The following is a 26,218-nucleotide window of genomic DNA, read 5'->3' as shown; positions in this document are numbered from 1 at the left end:
TTTGCACATCTTGTGCCTGTTAAAATATCACAGGTCCCTTGCCTGCTGTTTGCTTATGCTAAGACTTCGGCCATCAGATATGCTACTTTAGCATGCTATGTGGTGAGAAGATTTAGGTTTATTCAGAATATAACAAAGTGGAGCTTGTTTTTAGCACAAACTGAAGTTTGTTTCGTTCAAGAATGTGAACTTAGTAGTTACAGAATCACACCCATGCAGATTCATTACCATTAAACTATCACATTTTCTGTTTATGTTGATTTCTAATTAATTCTCTCCTTAAAAAAAAAAAAAAGAATGGCTCTCTCTCAGCCAGACCGGAGCACATAATGATTCCCACTGTTGGATCTGTCTCATGAAAAACGCTGTTATTACCGCCCACTAACTCATCAACAGGTCCTGGCTCTCTACAGAATCTGGGTCTCCATTACCCCTGTCCACGCCTTCTTATCCTCTATTCACCTCCGCTTGGGAACATGGCCACTTGGAGAAGGGGAAGCTTTCCCCCCAATCAGCAACAGCTGGAGATGCTGATTCAGTACCTTACATTTTACACCCGTAGCAGAGTACTTCATGATAGATTTTCTACTTGTAGTTAGGAAAAAACCCCACTATTTTTGGTTCTACAAATGCTTTTTGTTGCAGTTTCAGCAGTAGTATCAACTATAGCTATCTGGTAGCTCATAGGAAAACTAATATGGTTTTCACTACTTTTGAAGAATCAACTTTGGAATTAGCCCTTAGGTTATTTAATTCATTTAATGGAAAAAAAAAGAACATAATAGTGGGATTCTAAAAGGAAGGTTATAAGTGAAAACTATAATGCTGTTGCTCTAAATTATTTAGACTGTGTCAGTAGGCGTCACTAATGGCAAGAATTCAGAAAAATACAAAAAGGATTATATTCAAGATTGCAAAATGTTTTACTTTTTTACTCTTTTTATTTATTCTTATGACGTCTTACATATTTCATAACTTTCCTGTTTCTTCTCACCACCACCAACGCCCCCTCCCCCTCCACACACACACTCCAGTACAAGAGAATGAAAATTTAAAACCCCAAAGCAAACTAAAATTACTGCTAGAGGGAGGTGGGAGTAACAAAAGAGAAATAACATGTTCCCAAGAGCAAAGTACAGGTAGATCAATGTACAGTCTCTTCCAAGATTGCAATCTGAATGTAAATTCCCAAGTTATGTCTAGTTAGAACATTATCCTCTAATATAAAAATTAATAGGAAAACATGTTTTCGTGGAATACAAGATGCTGGTTCTGTTCCATGACCCATAAAATTAACAAAAATTAAAGTGAATAACTAAATCAGGCAAAAATGTGTTCTTTCCTTTCCTTCTGATATCTTCTTACCAATGCAGAGTCTAAAGGTACTCGGTAGATAATCCCAGCTATTTACTTTGGTCGAAAAGGGTCTGTAGGATCTGGCTCTAACCTCCTTCTCTAACCTCATCTCATACCAGTCACAGCACTGCAGCCTCATTGGTGTCCCTTGTGCTGTTCCTCATGCCCTGTTCCTTCCCACAGTCTTTGCACTGGCAAAGGAACATGCCCTGTTCCTTCCCACAGGCTTTGCACCTGGGGTGCTCTCCCACAGGTTTTCATGGCTGAATCCTTCTCACCCTCCAGGTCTCAGCTAAAGGGTAAACTTCTTAAAGGGGCCTTTCCTGACCAGCATATTTAAAATAGCTTCCCAGAGTTATTCTCTGCTTTACCCACCTGTTTATTTCCTGCACAACACTCATCACAGTCTTTAATCATTTAATTTTTTGTTTACTTGCTTATTAGCCGATTAACGTCATGAGATGGGGAACCAGATGTCTTATTCATTCCTACGTTTTCTGCACCATGTGTAGTGTTGGGCACATAGTAGTTACCAGAAATTTTTGTTAAAACCTTAATACTAGTCTCCACTATATATATATATACACATATATATGTACACACATATATATGTGTGTGTATAATATATATATAATCTATGTATATTAAATATATATTATATATAATATTATATATACTATATATAATATTATGTATATAATATACATATATATATATATACACACAATGCAACCCACTTTCATCTTTCACTTCTAGTTCTGATGCTATAGCCTGTGGATAGACAAAGCACAGCCATTGTCCACCAACTTGGCATCTAGTTCCAAATATTCATCGTATCTTAGATTTCAGGAATTCTATATCTGCCATCATTTGCTAGCCATGTTCTTAATATTTTGAGCTGGCTTGATTTTAGTGGAAAGTCTAGCTAATTGCTACTTAATGTTAGGTCTGTTTTATTGCTGTGGTTTTATTTTAAAGTATTTATAGAATATAAATATTAGACTCCCTTCAGGAAATTATTATTCAGTAAGAGAAAAAGAAAGATTTTCCAAGTTTTCCAAGAAATAGTTTCCATTAAAAACAGTATGTTTCCCACATAATAATGGTGGAGCCCTAACTGGGCTGTATTCAGCAGCTGGTGAATACATTCCTCTCTGAGACTGTTAGGAATTTTGTGAACCCATTGGTCTGGGCACAAACTTTCAGAGTATCAGAAGCTGGTTCACTGGGACAAAAGATGTGGCAGACTCAATGATTTTAACTGCTTCAGGTCAGTTCATGTCTGTACTATTGATTTGACAAAAGACCAAATAGAATGTGTGGGTGTCATGTGTCTAATACGGGCACACACACATACACACACACACACACACGTGCACGTACATTTATATATTTAAATAGCATAGGTGAATTTTAATTCATTTAATGATTAAAACATTGGTATATGAAGACATTAAAATCATCGGATGATACACAGTACTTCAAAAATAGCAAAATCTATACATGTATATATATAAATATGTTGCTCTTTTAACAAATTATTAGTCAAAAATAATAATAGAGGACTATGATAGACCTCTGTTCATTCAGGTATCATTGTTGAAGAATGTAAAGGAGTATTGTATACCAGTAAGCGATTATATTTATTTAAGCAGCTTTTGATATTTTGCTGTCTATACCTAATACTCCCAAGTTGCCCAGATGGTTCTAGAGATCTTAGCCATTGTCAGTTCTGCCCTAAAAGCTTTAACCTATGAACAAATAAGAAACATTGACTCTCAATATTTTCTGGGGTTGATTCAATAGAATTTGAAAGAGACTGCCAAGTTATACAAGTTTTTAACATTAGATTTTTCTTAAAGTGAATATTGCCAAACATTCCAAAGGAAACATGAAACATCTCTTTCCACGACCAAAAGATTATATTAAACTTAAAAATGATTCTGTAACAATCAAGTCCCAAGATCTGATAGAAATGTGCTGTCCTAACTTAGGCAAGAAAAAAGTCTCCATTTTCACTAGGTGAATGGATAACTGAAGTAAATGGCACCTAGAAAAGCTTTCATTATGTTATTTTGAATGATTTATTTCCTAATTAAGCATCCTCAAAATGTATGTGATTTAAACTTGGTTTCTGTACTATGTGTTCATAGATATAGTTCACTTAAAATCAATTATTATAGGTACTTTCTGTTAAATATTTACTGCTTTAACATTGTTATTTTTTTAAAAAAACACAAATAAATGGCTTATATTTTATATTTTTTGCTTTCATCCATTCAATAATCAAAAACTCTTTAATGAAGGGACTTCCCTGGCGGTCCAGTGGTTGAGACAACGTGCTTCCCCTGCACGGGGTGCGGGTTCGATCCCTAGCCGGGGAATTAAGAGCTGGCATGCTGTATGGCCAAAGGGGAAAAAAAAAAAAAAAACAACTCTAATGAGGACCTATTCAGTAAGCAGCTACCCTGTGTAGAAGCTGAGAATTATCCGGAAAATTACGAAGAAATTCTCTAGACCGACTATATTTCTGCCTTCGAGAAGCTTCCAGTCAATGCGAACATCCTTGTAAAAGGAGAGGACATGGAAGAAAGGACAGATGTACAAGTAACTTTGATTATAGAATTTCACCTGTCTCTTCTCCCTAACCTGTCTCCTAAGGCCACTATATGGAGAAGAGCAGACAGTGAATGTTGTGAAGACAAGAATGCTTTAGGGAGAATCTGTATGTTTCATTGGTTAAAAATAAATTTATCAAGTTGGTTAATTTATTAACTTTTGATTATCTGAATTATAAAATCAATGTTACCTTCATGTGTTTAGCACTTCCTTTGAACTTAGTCGAGCCTATTATAAACCTAAAGTCTGTTAAATTTTGTACTTCTGGAAATTCTCTAGCCACAGATAAATGACTCTCAGAGGTAATTGACAGCATGCAATAATGGATTTCTTCTGCATAGCAATTTACAGTAGGTGTTAATATTTGCAGTTGGGCTGTAGAAAGGGATTAAAGTAAGGGAAATCCTTGAAGTTTACACTTAAATTGTTACAGAAACAGAACTTAGATTCCAATGCTGCAGTTGGTTTGGTATATCATAAACATTGGAAATAACAAAGATTGTGTATTTTCCAAATGCTCTAGTACCATTTAAAACTCTATGTTCTGCACATTTTATCAAAAAAGTTGAATTAACTATCATGACAATAGCCTTTAGGAACAGTTGCATCAGTTACACATCACAAGATTCAAACAGAGAAATAGTAGGAAGACTTGCCTAACAGCTAGAGAAATTGAAGTCGCTTACACAGGGAGTATCGACAATTCAGACACTGAAAATTGGTTTAAGTTATGCATTAAGGTATACTCTTAACATTTAACTTTCGTATACAAGTTAAGAAAAGATACTTTCCTCTTTCCCAATTTTAGGAAAAGATATCCAAATTTGACCATGTATTTGAAGCATTTGTAATCAGAAGGTCCCAATTTAAAGTTCGCATGAATTCTGCCCATTTTTTCACTTTATATTTACCCATGTTACACACCTAGAGTTTACTTATATATAAACAGATTGGTACCAGATATCAAAGATCTAGGTTCTAACCTTTGATCTAAGTTCACTATTTGTCCAGCAGTTTACAGCATTTCTTTGAGTCCTCGTTTGGGGTTCCAAAATAAATAATTGTGATAGCTTCTACCCTTACTAACAGCAGTTTCCACGGTTAATTTAGCCTTCTATGAGATGCATGCAAAAGTGGTAAAAATTGAAAGCAGAAGTGGTATAGAAACACAGAGAATCACTAAAATTAGCTGATAATATATCTTTTCCTTATTTGGACTACTATTCCTTCTTCTGGCATCTTCGGCACCTCCCCCCTTCAAGATCTCTTCTCTAATTAAAAGACTCTCACGTACATCTCTAGCAACCATCACGATATTAAACTCCATCTACTAAGCGTCACGTTTTGGACAGTTCACAAAATCTGCAAAATCAGTGATCCCAAACCACGTTTATATTTGTAGACCTTCTTATTCTATGTACCTTGCCACAGCCCTCCAACTGTGGCTTTTATTCAGCCGTCCCTTTCCTTTCTCTTCACTGGCCACAACGTAAAGCACAAATCCTCCTACTTATTCAGTCCACATTCTGTTGGTCAGCATATTTGATTGAGTCCACCTCCTAAATATCCTTGGAACATGCACCCCTCTCTCACCACACTGCACTGTCTCTGCTATATTTTAAGCTCTCATCGTCTTTTTACCTTGATCCTTACGTTAGTCTCCTAGCTTCCATGCCTGCCATGCTGCCAGGGAAACTGCCTTTCTGATACAGATGGGGTCGTATCACTCACCAGATTCAAGTCCTCCAAATCTACAGAATAATTTCTTTGGCAGAGCCCACAAGGGGTTTCATAATCTAGATCTATCCTGTGCTTCCAATTTTCTTGATGTGCCTCATACCTCCATTCACCACTACTTAAGCATCAGTTGCATGGAACTCGTGCCAGTCTCCTTGATGGGGTAATTGTGGTGTTCCTGCTTCCAGCCCCATCATGGCCACTTACATGCTCATAACGTCAACACATTTTCTAAGAGTAAGTTCAAACGTTAGATATTCTGTGAAACCTCCCCACCACCAACCCGTCCAATGCTCATATAAAATAGTAGTACAAAACATTGTTTGCAAAAAAAGTGATTCAGAAATAGAAAATGAAGGTATAACTAGAGTGGGGAAAAAAGAAGCAGCATGACAAAGTAGAATTCTATTTTCTCCCTTAGAATTATAAGATTTTAAGACTGAAAGGGCTGTTACAGTCAATCCAGACCAAAGTTTTCTGTGGTTTCCATATAAAAAGTAAAAACTCTTGCCTTAAGATGAAGTTTGGGAAATTTCTATCTAGTTGTGTCATACCAACTGCATAATTTGAGTGATCCTTGTACAGGGTTCAAGAAAGCAAAATGTCATGCTACTCAACTGTAAAAGAATCTAGAATCATGGAATCTGAGCTTCATAGTCTCAATTTTTCTTACTTCCCACAGCATAATACTTAACCCTTCCTGAAGAAATAAAGTTGGCCATTATTTGTACCTGCCCATATTCAAAATTCCCTGATTAAAAACAAACAGAAATTTTCTTTGCCAGTTAGGACAATCATATCTTCTTTAATTTTTCAAAACTCTGCTTTGTCAAAAACTTTTGTCTAAAAAGGCAAAATATGGGGAAAAAAGAGTGATTGTAGTACCATGTGTGAGTTGAATGTGCTACAGTTCATCAGCAAAAGTTTTAAAGAGGGAATTAAGCAAAACGCTTCGGTACATCTCATAATTTGGGGCAAAATTGTTACTAATCCTGGGATCCATACAGAGGTATCTCTGGCAGAAGTTTCCAGACATTCAAAACCCAAATTTTTAAATAAAATTTATTTCAAGATATATCAGTTTTTGAGGCTCAGAATATGTAAGTCATATTTATTTTCATAACTGATCAATTTAAAGTTATAATTGACAAAAGTCTCAAGGTACTTAAACTTACAATTGTGTTCCTTTGAGCAATTGCATTTCAGAGATGAGACAGATTGATGTGGGTCAATCCAGTCCATCTTCATTTAAATTCAGTCACTTACTTTCCTGAGCTTGGAGTGATTTTCTTTCAAACTGAGGTCCTATTTTCCACCAGTAATTCTTATGAAAAGGTTTTACAGGTTTTGACCTACACCTCTCACTTTTTGAAATGGGTTGATTAGATTCCGAACACATGGAGCTCTCCTCACCCCTTTCTTTTTTAGGGTCTTTCCCAGATTAAAATATGTACACATTTTCTGTAAGTCTCCAATGCTGGAGTTCCTGGCATGAAAAATGACCCTGTTCCTTGGAAGGCAGTATTCATTTACAAGTCCCCCAGGTCCTGTAATGTCTAAACCTCCTGTGCCACTTTAGATGTCCGCCCCACCCCGCAGAGGAGCATGTACAGGAAGAGCCGACTGCCCTTCCCCCACACATTTCCTCAGTTTATTTACAAAACGTCTTGGAATGAGAATGAGCTGCTTGTGGTTCCTGTGGCTGATTCAGGGATGGTTTCCTCCAGGCAGAGAATGCTGGGCAACCAAATGACCTTTCTGCAGCTAACCCGTGCGCCCCTGTGGTAAGGCTGATCGGGCTTATGGATACCCCTTTTAACTAAACCTGGTGGGATTTGTTTTTGCAGTAAAGAACTTAGCAATAATCAGACATCACTGTGAAGACAGACTTAGTAATTGCAAGGTCCCTCCCTGCACCAACAGTAGTCAGAGAAGCATGGGGATGCCTTTGCACGCTTGTGCCTCAACCTTGCTTCTCATAGGGTCAGGATTATTCCCTTCTGAATTCCTGAAGGGACAATAAAGCTATTAATATTGTATATGAATAGAGAATACATTAGGAGAAGAAATCATCCCAAACACCAGGTACATGAGAGATGCACCTCAGTCAGCAATTTTCCATCAGCTCACACATAGGTGTCTATGACCAGTTAATAGTCATTAAAAAGGTTTAAAGTTGTGAAGATCTCAAGTAAACATGAATCTTCCAAATGTTTGTATTCGTTCAGACTTGCTAATGAATATTCTCACCACACATATTGGTGACTCTTAGAAACCTTGGGATTCTCAGGGATACGTGTAGTAGTAGCCCTTAGAAAGGACTGGTCGTGTCCTCACCAAATATATATTTCACTTAAGTAAATGAAAGATGAGGGCACAAAAGCTATAAGACTTCTCTCCCAAAAGATCAAATATTGAACATAACTTATAGTAAATATTATTATAAATACTTACATATGATCCACGTGGAACTACTGATAAGATAATTCACATTTTCACCGTTATATCAATTTGAACTGATAAATATTAAACTCATGTGAGAAAAAATGTTTCAGGAAAGCATTGGCAGGGAGTGAGGTGCTGAACAGCTACATAGTTGCAGAATCAGTTTGCTTTGAATCAAAGAGTGAAATGGTGTTCTCAAATAGACCAGAGTTGAAAAAGATACCTTAAAAATTAGTGTCATTACTCAGATTAAGCCCCAGTCTACGTTGTCATCCTTATTTGAAGACATTAGAGACATCCCCCACATAAATGAAAAGCAAAACTAAGATGTATTGATTTCAATGAGTGAGCACAAAATACCCGTCTCTGATCTGCCAGGGTGCTAGCTCAGTGAGGATACTTCCACTAGGTATATACTATCTATAAATATTTTGAGGCAATATATTCTTATTTTTCAAATGCTCAAATTTTAAGAACTTTGAAATTAAAACAATATATGTATGTATTAAAGGGAAATACCAGATCACAGAAAAGAGGGAAAAATTCCCAACTCATTCACCCATTACCACCAAATTGAAAGCTAATAAAAGAAAATGTGTATCCTGCCCAGAGAATGTCATTGAACTTCTATATCTATGATTTAACTTTCATTTTTGTCTTTCTACATTTGTCCCCCTAGTGCATCCTAACGTCAGTCAAGGCTGCCAAGGAGGATGTGCAACGTGTTCAGATTACAATGGATGTTTGTCATGTAAGCCCAAACTATTTTTTGTTCTGGAAAGAATTGGCATGAAGCAGATTGGAGTGTGTCTCTCTTCATGTCCAAGTGGATATTATGGAACTCGATATCCAGATATAAATAAGTGTACAAGTAAGTGTCTACACAAAATTATGTTTTTATCTCATCCTTGGGGGACTTTCCAGATTTGAAATGGCCTCTAGCCATATTTGTAATATTCAGTGTTACGTAAATAATAATATTTACCTGACACTTAGGCTAAACCATACTTGAACTTAGCCCTCAGGGCAGGAAGATTTTCACCGCTATTAAAAAATACTCCAGTTTTGAGGGGTGTTTTTTTGTAAAAACAAAAACTGAGAACGTGGTTATCATTCACTGAACCTGTAGAAAGGTACCGCAAGCACCAGTGCCACCTGAGTTCCCACCACCATCACAAAATCCAAGTATTTAATGACTGAAAGAAGTAATTCAGCTATTTTCACTTCAAGAAGGATTCCAGTACAGCAACTGAGGTATTTATTTATCAGTTGGAATTAAATGTTGGAAACACTCTCAGATCACATCTCATCTGGACTGAAAGTTTACTCTCCACACTGTAGACCCAGTAACCTTTCGAAATGTAAATTAGGAAATATCACTACTCTAGCATACATCACATGTGGCCCTGCCTTCCTCTCCATACTCAGCTCCTACGACTGCCCCTCAACCACTTTGCACTAACCTCACTGGCCTTCTTGCAAGATCTTCCCACTTCAAGGCTTTGGAAATGACTGTTGTATACTCACCGTCCTGGCAGTTTGGAAAACTCTTTGCCCACACCTTTGCTTGGCGGGCTGTCTCCTTTCATTCAAGATTCTGCTCAAATGTCACCTTCTCACAGAGGGACTCCATGACCGTCTTGTCCAAAATAATCAACCTCTTCCCCTCATCAGTCATTTTTTATATCTTTTTCCTACCTTTTGTTTTTGTCGTTATTTTTTCCAGAGCACTTATCACTCTGGAAGTAGACTGCCTAGTTTCAAAGACCACTCTGCTCTGTGGTCCTGAGCTAATTACCTAACCTTTCTGAACCACAGTTTCCTTCTCTGTAAAATGAGAATCATAATAGGGGCTACCTCACTGGGTTATTGTAAGGTTTAAATGACAATATTGTAAAATACTTGTAGCAGTGTATGACATACAGTAATCACCATATAAGGATCAACTATCATTACTGTTTATTGTACCTCCCCTCCTAGAATGTAAACTTTGTGAAGTATGGGCCTTATCTCTCTTTTGTATGCTGCTGTCAATGTACCTAGAATAGGGCTTGGCAGACAGTAGGCAGTCAAATATTTGTTGAATTAACAAATAGACCTCAAGAACAGCATGAAGGCAATACCCTAGTACATTTCATTCAAGTTCTAATGAAACATTTTCACTATCATTTAATATAAATAGATGCTTGGTCTTATAAGCATTCTTGTCAAAATTTTTTTCATAAGGCAATAAATACAATAATTTTGAAATCAATGACTGGTGTACATCAACTAAATGACTATGGAGGAATCTTTAATTTGGTTTGGCAAAATAATTTTGAGCCTAAGTGTTTGTTTGACATATAAGTTGCATGTGCCTGTGTTGTAAGCATACAGAACTGGACCAACAATAAATAGTTAACTGATGCTAATGGAAGCATATTTCTCTTTTCCTTTTTCGTTTTCAGAATGCAAAGCTGACTGTGATACCTGTTTCAACAAAAATTTCTGCACAAAGTGTAAAAGTGGATTTTACTTACACCTTGGAAAGTGCCTTGACAATTGCCCAGAAGGGTTGGAAGCCAATAACCATACCATGGAGTGCGTCAGTATTGGTGAGGAGGAGCTCTAAGACTTAGGAGGGATGAGAAACACCAGAGATAATGTCAGTCTCCATGGAAATGCTGCTCAAAGTCCTGTCTCACAAGAGCCTGAGGGACCACCTCTAAGAGGCTCGCTCCCTCCTTCTTTACAAAGATACCATCCTAATGGGCCTTACTATCGTGTATCACAGTAAATTTAACACCCTGAGCGTGCACTGTTATTTCTTAGGGACCATCGATAACTGTTTCGACTATTGTGATCATTACGGATTTATTCTGTATCATTATCTAATGAAGTTTTACTTATAGTAATTTATATGTATACACGCACACTTACATATATATATATATATACATACACACACACACAAATTTGATCTTGAACTAAATTTCCACCTTAGGTTAAGAGTTTCCACCTAGATCTAATGTCAACCAGTGACCAAACTTATTTTCCAAAAGGAGGAAACATATTCTCTGGATACAGCCCTTTAATACTCAGTAGATGGATCAAAGACTTAGAGAACTGGATCTGATATGGTTAAAAAAAAATCTCACTTTTTTCTCTCACACTGCTTTGCTGAAACGCCCTGCTTGCACAGGTATTCAGAGACAAGGAGAGGATTTTGGACTTAAACTGACAGAAGCACACAGTCCCAGGGCCTGATTAATTGCAGGCTGAGTTTCCTGGAGGGGAGGTTCCTCAGACAAGTTGTTTGTCTAATAACGGATCACTGTCAGGCTATATTTTCCCTGTTTTAAATGGTGTGCAGCTACTACAGCTACGAGCTTGGTGAACAGTTGGGGAGCAGATGCTAAAGCAAATGGGGAAACAGCATACTAAATCTCAGAATCCCCTGGGCAAGAGCTGCAAGAACCTTTTGATGCTGTAGTGCTGTTGGCAAATGCACACAATTGTCCCCTTGATTCAGTACAAGATAGTCTCCAGGACACCCCTGGGCTCCCCACAGACAGATCCATTAGAATCTTAAGTACTGGAGTAATAACTCTAAAGTGGTGGTTTAACCATTTCAGGTCCACATGAGACATTTATTTCTAAACAAAGTTTTTGTGAGAAGGAAACAAATAGATGATATTTTAAAGATAATCTCAGAAGCATCTGGAAAACAACTTTCCTGAAACAGCTCATGGCTCAATTTGGTTCAGTCTTATTTTTTCCTCTAGTCAATAAAAACACAGAAAAATAACTTAGAAATAGGGTAAAAGGTACATGAGAAAGCACTTCAAGTTCCTCTCTCTGTAGGTCCTGAGGGCTGATGATTAGAGGTGATAACTTCCAAACTGTGGAGAAAATAGGAAACAGTTCTGAAAATATTCAAGGACAGAAATTCAGGATAAGTTGCGGAAAGTCTGTGATATTGCTCTACCCAGGAAAGGGGCGAATGTTTAGATTTTCTTAGTTGTTGAAGGTGTAGCATCAGTCCTTCAAAGCCCATTTATTTAAATGTGTTAATGCTTTCCTATCAGAGAGCATTTAACACCTGGCACTGTTGAATTAGCTATTAAGGCTTCCTGCTAATTTATAATACTATTTAGACAAAGACTGTTTGGTTAACACAATTACGTTTAAGAAACTTATATATTTTAGAATAGGGGTTAGCAATCTAAAAGCCATTTAGTGAATCAGGCTCATTGAACAGATAGGTGTAAATGACCTAGGACATAGGAATAGGCAAATCAACAGCTTCAGTTCCCAGCTGGCTCTTGTTGCTTGCTCCATACGGGATGTCTCCCATCATGTGGTGTCTGGCCTGCAAGCACTGTGTGGGCCATGCCCGTGGGCTTGCCTCAGAATTTCACAAAAAATGATGACTTGCTTGATGATCACAAAGGACCATTAAAGGCTGTTCCTTTAACAAATATGAAAACTAGGACCCAGAGAGCTGAAATGGTGATCCCAAGGACACAATGTGAGTTATCGTCAGTGCTATAATTAGTACCTCTACTCTAGCTCTCCAGGGCAGAGGTTGAAGAATGTGTCTCTCCCTTTGCTAAAATCTATACTGCATGACTTGTTTCTTACCCAGATTTTAAATTGAGAGAACATGTCATAAACAGAGAAAACACCACCTTCATACAGAGCTAGGGTAAAAGATTTATGTCACAACATACCCACTCCTCATGGTTTGCAAGTCAAATTAAGCAAAAATGTCGACTGAAGCCAATTTTATAGGAGAATGTATTTCTTCCACTTTGTGCTCCAGAAATTTGCTTCCTTTCTGCACTGTCATTCTGCCATCCTCATTGCTCTTCTTGGAGAGTTGGTGCTGTTCAACTAGTCACAGAGGGAAGATATCTAGCTCCAAACAGTGAGTAGCAGAGAACATGGCCTTGCTATGTTCTCTCTGGAACTGTGCAGTCAGGTAGCAAGAATGAGAACAAATGAATATTACTGGTGAAATATCCAATTCAACTTTTCTTCCAATTCAAGAATCCCTTTTACAGCATTCCAGGCTGATGATCAACCACACCATGACCACTTCCAGGGACAAGGAGCTAACTACATTTTTGAAACACTTGTTTCATTAGTGAACAGTTAAACGTTCCAATGTTAAGATTGTTCTTAATACAGAAGATAGAAGAAATGCAGTTTCTGTTGAGCAGTTCTTTTTTTTTTCTTAATTACCTCTTAACCAGACAGAGCCCCAGATCTATATTGTTCATTTAATGACCTGAATACTACTTAAATCAACCTATTTGTTGTCTTTACATGATCAACAAAGTGTCCATTCTTTCCAAAAATATTTTTTGGATGCTAACATTAAAGGTTCATTCGAAAGTATTTAGCTAAGAAAATTTCTTCTCCTCTCAAGGCCTTTTAACTATCCCATCTTATTAGAGCTCTTTATATCTGAACTCGCTAGTTGTGAATATTTTTCCTCCTTCTTCTTCAATGGAATAATCTAAGATTGGCACTAAAATTTCATTTTTAGAACCATTCATCATCTGACTAAAGACTCATAGCTACCTATGTTGTAATTTTTTATATCTGTTTTTCTTAAGTCTAGGTGTACATTTGCCTAGACCACCTTTGCTCTTATGAAAATCACCAAAGTTTGGGTCATTTCCACATTATGTAATTTTTTTCTAATTTAGTCCATGTAGTTCTGGCATTAAATGAATACTGGACAAAGTTACAGCTCACAAACTTGGATTTTTATTTTTCCATTTGCTTTCTTGGAGGTATTTTTATTTGTATGTGCAAAGCTCCCCTACTTTTTAATGACTAATATTGAGATCAGAGATATGACCTTAACTGGCAAGAGATTATGATATCATTAAGTGATTTGGTTGCTCTCTTCTTTAACCAACTGAACATGAAGACTCCTTTGAAAGTGGTTCAGTAAAGTTCATTTAAGTTCATAGAAACTTAAATTCACTTATCTAATCATTTCCATTCAACTCTGTGTTGCATTCAGATACCTGAAAGTGACTGAAAAAGCATGTGAAAAAAATGTATTGTGAATGGTTTTAAATTTCTGAAACATTTAGGTTATATTTCTTGAGGTTGTATGAAAAATAGTACTCTGCTCTAAAATAAGGATTCTTTAAGTCAGAAGGCAGCAAGGTTACTGGGAATTTGTTTTTGTGGAAAGAGAGTCATATCATCTGAAAGAGTTACTGTTGCAAGCCGTTTCTGTTGTAAGTCAGGAAATTTTATGAACATAAATATAAGAATATCACCTTGCAGGTGTTTATTTTTATTAGAAGTGCAAAAATCTGTTATAATACCTTGTAAAGTCAAGATTGAAAAGATTGATACACACAGAAAAGGGGAAAAATCTACAAAAGAAATTTTAGAAAAAGTATATCAGTTCATCCTAGAAATCAGCCAGTCAGGTGAATTCTAGAAGCAGTTTATCAGATGAAATTGACCCAGAATTCACTTAAAATAGATACTGCTATGCCTGATCTACACCCATGAATAAATGACAATATTGAAGTACTCAAGAAAAGGCACATGAAGTAGAAAAAGCAGTGAGTTGTAGGCCAAGGACCTGAATTCATTTTTTGCTTAATCATTCTCTAGCACAGAAGTTCGCAAAGTGTGTTCTCAGTACCTGCAAATGTGCATCACGTGTATCATTAGAAATGCAAATTCCCAGGCCCCACCCCAGGCAACTGAATTGGAAACTCTGGGAGGGGAGAGGTCCAGCATTCTTTGTTTTAGCAAGTCCTCCCTGCAGGTGATTCTGTTGCACACTAAACTTTGAGAATCAATTCTCGAGTATGTAATAATGACTAACCTATCAAGTTATGGTCAGGATCAATCAATAATTGTAGCAGTGCTCTAGAAATTGTAAAGCATTGGTCAGTTGTGAATAATTATATTCATGCCTGGGTTAATCAAATCTACAGTGAAAAGTAAACCCAATGCAAGAGTGAGTTTACCTGATAATATGAGGACCAAAAAGTGGAAAACATTCTATTCCTGCTTTCAGTTTCTCTTTGTTTTATCTTTAAGTCATCTTGCCCAACTTTGTTCTGCAGGATTTCTGCTCAGAATTTGGGCAAGTATTGATGGAAGCAAGCCTTCTTGTTTATTTAACAATTGTGAAACTATGTGTGAGCGAACTGAGGCTGTTTCTGGTGTTCTGTTTCAGTGCACTGTGAGGCCAGTGAATGGAGTCCTTGGAGTCCATGCACGAAAAAAGGAAAAACATGTGGCTTCAAAAGAGGGACTGAAACACGGGTCCGAGAAATAATACAGCATCCATCAGCAAAGGGTAACCTGTGTCCCCCCACCAGTGAGACAAGAAAGTGTACAGTGCAGAGAAAGAAGTGTCAGAAGGGAGAACGAGGTACAATCATACTAACAACATGTGCTTGTTTGAATCCTCATGATTTGATGCAAATTTCACTTTATTTCTTGGGAAACATTTATTATTATCACTCATGTCTGAAAACCCTAAAATGTGTACCAAACAAAGAATATGTTGGCTGTAAATTACAGAATACCGATGTGGTAATTTTTTAAAATGGAGCTTGATATCAGAACTTTAAACTACACAAAAGTGTGCTAATTGATTCTTAGGAAAGGGGGCTGCATTATAAGCATATAATATATGCCTATATCTTCCTTTGGGACTATTATCTTTCCTATCATCCACCTTCCTAGTACCTGGAAAACTTAGGGGAAGCCTCAGAAACACAAGGTCTAATAATAACATTTGGTACACGAGCATGGTGAATACCAGCCATCAGCTTACTCCTTTCTTCATTGCCTACAAACCAAAGTAGCGCAATTAGGTGTTAAGCTTTTGTAGCTAAACATATTTTAAAGGTTACATATTTTATAAGTATAATACAAGCATTCGTGACATTTTATCCCCAGATTTTTTTTCATATTACAGTAATTTCATACATCAGATTATAGAACCTACCAAAACAATATTAAATAACTCTGTGTAAGGGCTGTTCTGAAGTCGTATGAGTGCCAAGGAAAAATATGTCATTTAATCTGATGCTTTAAGGTGATTAAACTTCCATATAGAAGATCTGCAGTTGTTGACTTTTAAAATATAATTATTCCATCTTTCTCACTAATCCTCAGCACCACTGCCTACAAATATGTTATGTAGCTATTGGTGAGCCTATAAATGATCCTCTCATTTAATTGCAGCTTGGCTGACTCTGTAGTTGAACTTCCTTTGCTTATTTCATTCATTCATTCATTCAACATCATTTTATTGAATTTTTATTTTATGGCCACACATAGTGCTAAGCCCTGGGGATTCACAACTGAATAGGGTCCCATCTCTATCCTGAAGTTCTACTCAGAGTCCAGTGAAAGGTTGAGATGTTTAAGCAGATAATCACAATATCACATAGTAAGAGAGGTTTGGTGTGTGGAAAATTTTGATGGAAACACAGAAGAGGGTGCTGTGAAAACTTGAACTTTGCTCATACAAGAAAGAACTTGGGTCACCCATACTTTGCAGTGTCTTTCACTGTACCAAAAGACCAAACTGACCATCATCAGGATGGATACAGCCTGTCGTTGCCATTAGTAATCAAGTAGTTAATGTGATAAACTTTTTGAATACATGGATTATTTTAAGGGAACTTCAAGTTTTTGTAAATTTATAAGAGGTTTTGATTAAAATTAGGTTTAAGGAATGAAAGTTGGCTAGTGAAAAAGGTCTTTCTGGCATTTGTTACCAATTAATTTAAAACATCTTAGATTTTAAAAGTTGGATTTGGAAATCAAATATTTCATCACTCTACTTGTTGGTAAGCTCCCATAGCCGTACATTTACTTATGTTTACTAAATTTTCTTAAAATTTAATGACTTACAGGTGGTCTTTGTTCATATTATTCTTTCCACAAAGATTCTACATTACTAATCAGTATTTAGTATACTTTGCTTTTAAAATATAAGTGAAGAAAATCTCATCCAATAGAAAAATTAAATTATGATACTAATTACATTTTTTTCTTTTATTTGAGGATGTGGTCTTCTAATATATTTTGCTAGCACTGACTTAAACATTAACATTGAAAATGTTAGTTTTTAAACTAGCAACAAATAAGATAAGTAATGCCATAAGAAGTTTAAAATAGTAACCTGTAACATAAGCTTGACTTAGAAGTTTCTTTCTGGTCCTTGTTTCTTCCCCTCTGAGTAGGATACAGTGACATTTTATGTTTACAAAGAAAATGTTATACAACTAGAAAATTTTAGGTGCTTTATTCTTTTTCAAATTTGATAATCCATAGACTACTAAGTAGGAAATGTGGATTACATGTATAATTAAATTCAAGATTTAGTTCCATTTTTATTTAATTTTCATTCATCTTTTTATATATCTGTCAAAAATGATTTCTCAAGTAGCCTAGAAATTTAAGATAGGAAGGTAACCACTTCTCCCTTCATTCCTTACTTCTCTAACCTATTAGTTTTCTTAACTTCTCTTAATGGTAACTGAAATATCAAAAATATATCTATTTGAATATGAAGAAACCAAATAGAAAAGTAATTATGACCCCTGGACATGCCACTGTATCAAATATCACATCAAAATAATAACACTACCCAGAATCTTCTTGTTTATATTGTATATCTCAGAGCTATACAATACTGATAAACAATAAAGTGATGAAGACATGATTTCTCCTACCACTAGAATAGCTATTGCTTGAGTTGCACCTAAATGATTGTAGATTCATAAAATAACATCATTTAGGTTCATGGCTGAGCGTTTTCAGATGAGAAAGCTAAAAGATAAGGTTTTTAAAAAAAAATTTAGCCTAAAAATCTTGAATTTAAACTTACATCTATCTTCCCTGCCTAAGAGGTTAACAATAGACAGAAGTAGATAACTCATATTTGGAAAAGGTATGCAGCATGTGTGCAGGATTTTTTCTGCTGTGTTGTAATTGCCAAAGGCAAGGTCTCCAGGGAAGAATGATAAGACCCAGAAATGACTTTCTAAAATGTACACAAAGAAGAAGCTGAATAGGAGGAACTAGTTTTTACTAACAGAATGGATTATTCTAGTTGTGAGATGCATATTTATATATATGAACTTTTCATATATATATGAAAAATTGGTTGCAAAATCTTACACATACACACATTTTTCTTTACTAATATTCTTCTCATGCTTAGAATAGTTATAGTAAGTTAATCTGAGGAGATAAATGTCATTTCTGTAGCCCCAAATCTAAACTTTTATCTGATGTACTACTTGTTCGCACATTTAGGATTATTTCCCTTTACCTGGCATGCTGCCTTTTAATATCTTAAGTTCTCCATCAATTACTAGCTTTAATAAGAAGTTATTACCATTGCAGTAGTTTCTAGCTTGAGACTATCTCAATTGAATTATATATCTGAAATGTCAAAGATATATAACATTTATTTTAAGAGATTATGAAGGCTAACATATATACTAGTATCACATATGCCTTAAAACAATATATTTTAAATAGAAGTAAACAAGGAGAAAATGCACTTTTAATGGCTACCAACTCATACTTATTAACTCTTTTGATATATTGCGTGTAACCATCTTAGATAAGGGGAAGTGAAACAGAACAGGGGAGCGTATATGTGTCTGCATTTGATGCAAAAGAGTGATTTTTTTTTGTTTGGGTTTGAAGACAGGGTGCAAAGAAAGGAAGGTCACCAAAATGTTTCTCACTCATTTGTACATTTCTTTAATTAACTGAAGAGAATTTCCTGTAGGTACTGGGTTTTGAGGCAATTCACAAAGAATGAAAGAAATTTTGTTCTTTGGTGAATTGCATGAATAAGATCCTAATTACATGTAGTACATGATCTTGGGATAGAAAGGAGAGAGAAGAACAGAGTCATGAAAGAAATGGGGCAGGGTTTACTTTCTTGGTGTAAAGAAGAAATAGCATCCTTCCTAGCAGAGAAGGAGAAAAAGAATCCATTAAAATATAAATAAATAAAATGTCCAGAGACATTTCAAGGGAAGAAACAAGTGTGGGAATTATTGCATTATTTGAACATACTGAAGGTCATCTTATGTGCCTTCCCAAAATTAAAAGTACAGTTGTAAAATTCTACTAGGTTTTACATAGAAGAAAAGTGTTATATGTTAACTTACAAATTGCTATTAATCATGTTTTCAAATACCAGTATTATAAATATGCATTATATTTATCATGAGCACTATATTTAAAGTTACAGAAAAATTTGTTTTTAAAAAAGGAAACAAATAAAAAATGAGTCTGCTTTGTTCCCAGGTTTGCACCTCTGTCTTTTAGTTTACTTCTTAAAATCTTTATAACAACTACTCCAGTGATGAAGAGTTGAGTTTTCTACAGGAAGGATTCATATTAAAGATTCAGTCAAATTCAAAACAAGACATTTAGCCAAGATTTTCAGAACAGTTCTCAAAATCCAACTAGAAGGAGTCATTAGCTCAAAATTGTAGGATGCCAACTGGCTTGGAGAATTTTGATGATGGCCTCTCACCACCATCACCTCATGGAGGAGGACCAGCTGGCCTACAGACACTCATTCTGTTTAAGCACTGGAGGATGGGAGCTTTCTTCTCTTTCCCTACACCCGAACAGTACACTAGCCCTTTAACACAGGTCAGAGAAAATACAACAAAGTACAGAGCTGAGATAAGAATGGCATTAAAGACTGTGGTTTTCAACCAGGCATGTATTTTGCTCCCCGGGGCACACTTCTCATTGTCACACTTGGAGGAGGGGAATGCTACAGGTTATCTAGTGGGTAGAGGCTGCTAAATATTTTACAATGCGCAGGACAGCCTCACACATCAAAAATTATCTGCCAGTAGTGCCAAAGATGAGAAACCCTGGTATAAACTCAACAATCTCTCTCTGTTATCCCTCTTTGAGGCCATGTTGGTCCTTACCCAAATGGGTTTTTTGTTTAGATTCTGGGAAGGACCAGTGAAAACCTTTCATTGCCACCAATGGAAACCTGCACATGGTGCAAACCTTTGGTAACGAGAACGATTTGGTGAAACAGAGGGGAAATTTTTGCCCCCCAATCATTACAAAGGTAATAATCAATTTTATTAAAAATTAATACTCTTTGATTTTCAAATATTCCAGTACCACACGAAAATATTTAGCTATGTTTAAAACCTCCAAGAAAGGTAGTCTATTGCGAATAAATAATGCCTTTCACTCTGAGCAATGTTCCTTAATACAAATGTATGGACTTTCTCTTAAAGGCTGAGCCCAGTTTTTCATTTAATGTCCCCAGTGGAGAGGCCTGTCATTTGTTTAATCGCTATTTAGCTCTCTCTCCACTGAGACAAATTATGTGGCTACAGTCATCTCTTGTTTTTTAATACACTCCTATCTACTAGGTTAAACCATATGAAACTGCCATTTTTGTTGATTATAAATGGTCAAATATAAGCAGTTTCATAGGGTTCAACCTAATACTCCAAAATTTTCTCTCTCTGAATTTTGTAAATACTAGAACTAGACCTAGAGTGCCATTGTTACTGATGAAAACATTACAGTTTGTATATGCCACAACTTAATTTAAATATTAGGCTTTTAATATTAATACAGGTATGCTATTGTTTTTGAAGGATGTAGGCACTCCTAACCTCTGAAGATCCCCATAAAAACATGGTTCATCTTTGGGTCCTTTTCAGTTATGCTCACTCATGGCCTATGCACTGATTTATTTGATTACATATTTTCTCCTTTGCCATATTACTCAACTCTTACTCTTCTTTGTTTCTTTCCCACCAATTACAACTTAATCTTTGAAGCATCAAATGAGCTTGCAAATTTCACAGCTGTGTGTCCGAATTTATTATCCATATAGTTAAAAGAGTGTTATCACCTCTGTGACAGGCGCCAGTTTCTTTAATTGATTCTTCTGACATTGACATTACAGTGGCAGGATCTTTGCAAGCATTCTCTGTTGCCCAGGTTTGTGGGTTGAAGACAATGCTAAGACTGTTTATATATGCACAGTTTACTTCCCTCTGTAATAATGGAGCTGAAGGATCACATCCAGCACCTAGATAGATTTTTGAAAAAAGTAAAATGACAGTTACTAGGTTTCTTGCCTTGAGCACATTTTACAATTACATTGTATGTTCTTAAATTTCTCAGTGTTAATGAAAAAGTTCTGCAGAAAATAAGAAGCCTTTTATTTCATGTTTTGCAATCCCAGGTACTATACCATTTTTTATAATTCAACCAGCAGTTATTATCTTTTTATAATCAATACCAAGTTCATACCATTCCATTTCCATAGGCTCTCTAAGATTTTGGGGACATTCATAGTCGTCAAAATTCACGGTGGGCATTATTCACAGTGGGAAAATACTTAAGTGTTGTTATTATCTGTGTAGTCCCTATCTTGCTTTGGTGGTAGAAAAATCATTTTTAGGCTTCTGTGCTGTGTTGGTGTGTATACTGCAGCATCTCTATTCTAAAACAATCTTTATAATAAATTATTCTTGCAAATACTTATACTTTCTGAGATTTCCTTTTTGTGATTTTTCTAAATATCTAATGCTTTTCAACCCATTGGTATGTGTAACATAACACACACTGGTCAGTCTGTTGAATAGAGTAGTAGCTGTAGTAAACAAAGCATTCTTCAGCCCCCAACCAAACAACGATCTTGCCATTGTTTAGCTCCTGTGCATCGGAGTAAAGTTGTTTCAGTTGGCTTTTGCTGCATAAGAAATAAACCCCTAACATACAGGCTTAAAACAACCACCATTTATTTAACAATAAATGTGGGTGGGTAATATGGGCTGGGATCCACTGTGCAGTTCTGGCTGGCTCCCTAACGTGGTGGACTGGTTGAGGACAGAGGAAACTGCTGTTTCTATCATCCTCAAGGTGGCTAGGGGTTCTACACGGTTCTAAGAGGGAGAGAAGAAGCAGTTCCTCTTGAGTCTGGGCTCAGAACTGGCACAATTTTACTTCCACCATGTTCTGTTATTCTATGCAAGTTACAAGGCCAGTCCTGATTCAAAAGTTGAAATAGATTTCACCTCTTGGGGGAGAAGTCCCATAGTTACTTTGCAACTTGGCATGCACATACAGGGGTGAGTGGAGAATTGTAACCATTTTTTCCATCTCCCACAGAGGTCTTTCTCTTGTTTGCAATTAGATGAGTGTGATTGCTCCTTTATTCAACATTCTCTTCCTATCTAATGTAGTGTCTCTTCCTTTGTAAAAACACTCAGTGGTTGATACAGGAGATGGTATATAGGAGATTATTTCTATTGTATTTTCCAGTTTGTAAGGTCAGAATAGGAAGAATAAATAAAAGGCCAGGCCAGGATACCTTCATACATTCAACACATGTTTATTAAAGCACCAGCTATGTGCTAGGCACTTTTAGGTGCTGAAGATAGAGCAATGGCCAAGAAAGACAAAAGTTCCTGCCATCATGAATCTAGATATTGGTGCCATGGTTTATGTTGGTCCACAAAGTAAAGACAATCGATGATCAGCTCACTTGTAGCATATGCTTGTGTGGACGGTTTTCATCTTTGCGATTTTTTTCTGTCGGTAGCTGCAGTTTCATTAGTTTGCTAACACATTTACAAAGACATTTGTTTACGCTGGCAAAAACGAAATATCTCTGCCTACTTTTTGTTTTGGTCTCAAGGCAAATCTATTTTTCTGTGACCACCATGTTGATATGCTAATATGTTTTTGTGAGATGGCTAAGTAGGGTTAAAGGTACAGCTTGTGGCTGTGGAACAGAGCTGAGTTAACAGGCCCTTTGGAGAAATGACCCTGAGACCCTGGCTTCATGTGCAGCCTGTTCTAGCCAACTGAGATCCCTGCCAATTAGGAGGGTTCCCCAGAGAGAGCCTCAGAGAGCATCAGCATAAATTTAAATTCTGGACCCCCAAGTATAGTTTCCAAAAGGGCCTTCTTGTCCTTTGCTAATTACAAAGTAAACATTTCTCCAGCAAAAAAGACACTTCCTCCTTTCATGCTCCTGTCCTCCTTCCCACCTCCCTAACACAGTCACTCCTTGAAACTGCTGGTGTTGCTGAAACCTCTTTGGCAAAGAAGACACCCCACATTTGAAGGCACAAAAGAATTATTCTTTCCATAGATCATTATCTTATTCTCTTTTTATCTACTCCAGTAACTTCTTCATAGACGTGTTACAGACTAACATCGTAGATTGTTACAGCCTGACAGAAAAGACTGGTTACCTCGTCCACAGGCCTCCCAAGAGGTGTGACCAAGCAAATACAGCCAGGTTACAATTAAATTCCCTGACAGTCATTGAAACAGAAACATTCTCAAACTTGTTTACATTAAAACCGTATCATTTTTAGCATCGCGAAAGGGAAAGACCACTCGCATGGTTTAATTCTTGTACATTGCTGTCAAAGCAGACCCCAAATAGAATGTGGTATATTTTTGTACTAATGGACAAATCCAAGCATAAAGTTTTCAGCACAGTGGCTGGCATCAGTGTACATTAACATGTACAAAATGGGTGTAAATGAGAAATTCTTCAAAACTTGTTATTCCACTAAGTTTCTGCTCTCTTCCACAGGTACTTCACTTTCCATTTAATTTTCTATTCAGTTCCCTTTTCCTTTTGTTTAAAGCACCCCATTCCTCATGCCCTAAATTGGAAATGCTTTTCTATCATTTTTCTTACTGTTTTTCAGTTTTTCTAAAAACTTATTTGCAAATGTGTGTAATTATTATTTTAACAGAAAAACAATATCTGAGTGTTTATCTTTCATTGACAGTCCTTTTTCACCAAGGTCACTGTTATCTTCTGTGTATTCATCAGGATATTTGAAAAGACAGATTTCAAATTATGTTAAGCAAAAAGAAAACTATTTGCTGAAGACACAGTTTGCTCTAAGTGCTCGAACAATATCATTGGCTCCATCTTCTTCTCTCCTCTCTCTTTCTTGCCATTTCAACTCATCCTGCCTCTGTGACTGTTTATTGGCCTTGTTCTCCCCTGCTACAGTGAGTCTGTCTCTACTCACAGGGAAAGCTGGCTCTGGGAAGCCCTAAATCTATATCCACGTTGCTCTTGGTCCAAAAGGATAGTGCGCTCTCTCCTTCAGTGTCCATTCCTCCAATCTCATGGAAGGTGCAAATTGACCCAGCTTGGCTCACATGTCTACCCTTGAACCCATCACTGTGGCAGAGGAAATGGAGTACTGTGATTGGTCTGCCTCAGTCACATGCTCACTATTGAAGCCAAGGGACACGTGGGCCACTTTGAGTAGCAGTTCTATGTAGAAATGAGTGCTAGGCTGACAAAACAACAGATGCAAATGATCTTCTTCCAAAAAAAAAGCTCAAAATCTAGAAGCTTGTACTCTTCTATAGGGTAATCCCTGTCCAATATTATTTATGGAAAAAAACATTTAAGTGAGAAAGTGTAACCAAAGTTTTACTCCATCTGTTTTAGACTAGAGAGGCATGTCTAGCATAATGCTAATAATATTTTAACTAATTTTTTTTCTGATTTCTCTGGTTTGCTAGAAAACTTTTTTTGTGAGTAAACTGGCTCTGAAATGAATAGAAAAAGAATCCAGTACTCATATGAAGGGTTTCTGGGATTGATTTGTGCAAGCTTAAGTAAAGACATGTCCATTTCCATTTCTAGCTGCTGAGGTTCTGTGTGAAATGTACCAGCGTGGGTAATGACCTTTTGCTTGATTATACATCAGGCCACTGAAACTTTAAAATTAACTCAAACCTAATTACTGAACTCTTGTGTTTATACTGTGTATACACCACCCGGTCACAACTCTAGCCTCTGTGAGCCCAAGCTGCCATAATTGAAAAATATATCTTGTAAAGGCTTGTTTTGTTTATTTGTTGTTTCTGCTGGAAAAGCCTGCTTTTCTTTTTTTTGCAAGAGATCAGATTTAGGAAATAGTTTATGAACAGAGTCCAATTACAGTTTATATCTCAATGCAAAACATACATTTTTAAATGAGATATCCCTTTTACTTTTGTATGATGTGAAATCTAATGTCTGGAAGCACAATGCAACTTATTTTTCACTGATTTTTGAATAATATCACATTTTAGGCAAGGAAATATCAACATACTGAGCTCACACTTGGAAAATATGAATAATTGCTAATTCCAAAAATGAGTCATAGAAATGTATGCATACTCAGGATCAGTAGTTAAAATATCTAATTAATTACAACCTGTGAACAAAAATTATTATCCTTATTTATAGAACGCTAATTAGATAGCTAATTACTTTTTTATGGACCATGGACATATGAAATAGTGAAATATTCCTCAAAATAATAAGTACAAGCTGTTAACATCTGATGTCATGCTCCTCTGGTTTCCAACCAGCACCAAAATCATAAAGGAATTCTGTTTTGTTTCAAATTGGTTTGTTTCAATAGCTAAGACGCAGTTTACTAAAGTATTTCTTGGGCAAACTTGTGGTGGATTCACGCTTGTCCAGTTTTTCTAATTTTGCTTTGAAATGTGTAGGAGAGGGAGTTTCCCTATTTAATGTCTCTCCCTCCGCCCTTCGGCGTCCTACCATGTTGTATGCCCTTAATGCCCCTCCTCCTGCTTTGTTTCCTGCCTTAACACTCTTTCCTTCCATTCCTGCAGGATTCCTCCATTTTCAAAGGATTATATGTTCACAGAATCATTGTTTCGTCTGTGTTCACAGTCTTCAAAGTAGTTTAATATTTGCAGTGTCAGCCTAGTTAAGTAAAAGAGTACTGAACTAGTTTGGAAACCAAAACCATCTCATTTCAACTCTAGATTTGGTGTTTATTTTTTTCTTTGTTTAATGTTCAAAAAAGCATTATTTTTAACGTCAGTAATGGTATATATGATATGGTACGTATGGATACCATAATGGCATACTACCAATATAACATAATGGTATACATGGATAGCAAAATTTTTTCCCCTTTTTGCTCTTAGTACTACAATAAAAATCTCTATAATGTTAATGAACTGATGCACTCCCTTTCTCTCA

General features: G+C 36.4%; 1 protein-coding gene across 3 annotated transcripts in view; it reads left to right on the top strand.

The window, feature by feature from the left end:
* Positions 1 to 26,218, top strand: part of RSPO3 (R-spondin 3) — an 85,600-nt gene that overhangs the window by 22,922 nt on the left and 36,460 nt on the right. For all 3 annotated transcript variants that reach the window (XM_059941264.1, XM_059941261.1, XM_059941263.1), the window contains exons 2-4: positions 8,837 to 9,028; positions 10,605 to 10,751; positions 15,362 to 15,559. In XM_059941264.1, coding sequence (XP_059797247.1) covers positions 8,837 to 9,028; positions 10,605 to 10,751; positions 15,362 to 15,559 — 537 coding nt within the window. The remainder of the gene's footprint in view (positions 1 to 8,836; positions 9,029 to 10,604; positions 10,752 to 15,361; positions 15,560 to 26,218) is intronic.

Source organism: Balaenoptera ricei, chromosome 12, assembly GCF_028023285.1.
Source record: "Balaenoptera ricei isolate mBalRic1 chromosome 12, mBalRic1.hap2, whole genome shotgun sequence".
NCBI lineage: Eukaryota > Metazoa > Chordata > Mammalia > Artiodactyla > Balaenopteridae > Balaenoptera > Balaenoptera ricei.
This window is presented reverse-complemented; position numbering and strand designations above follow the sequence as displayed.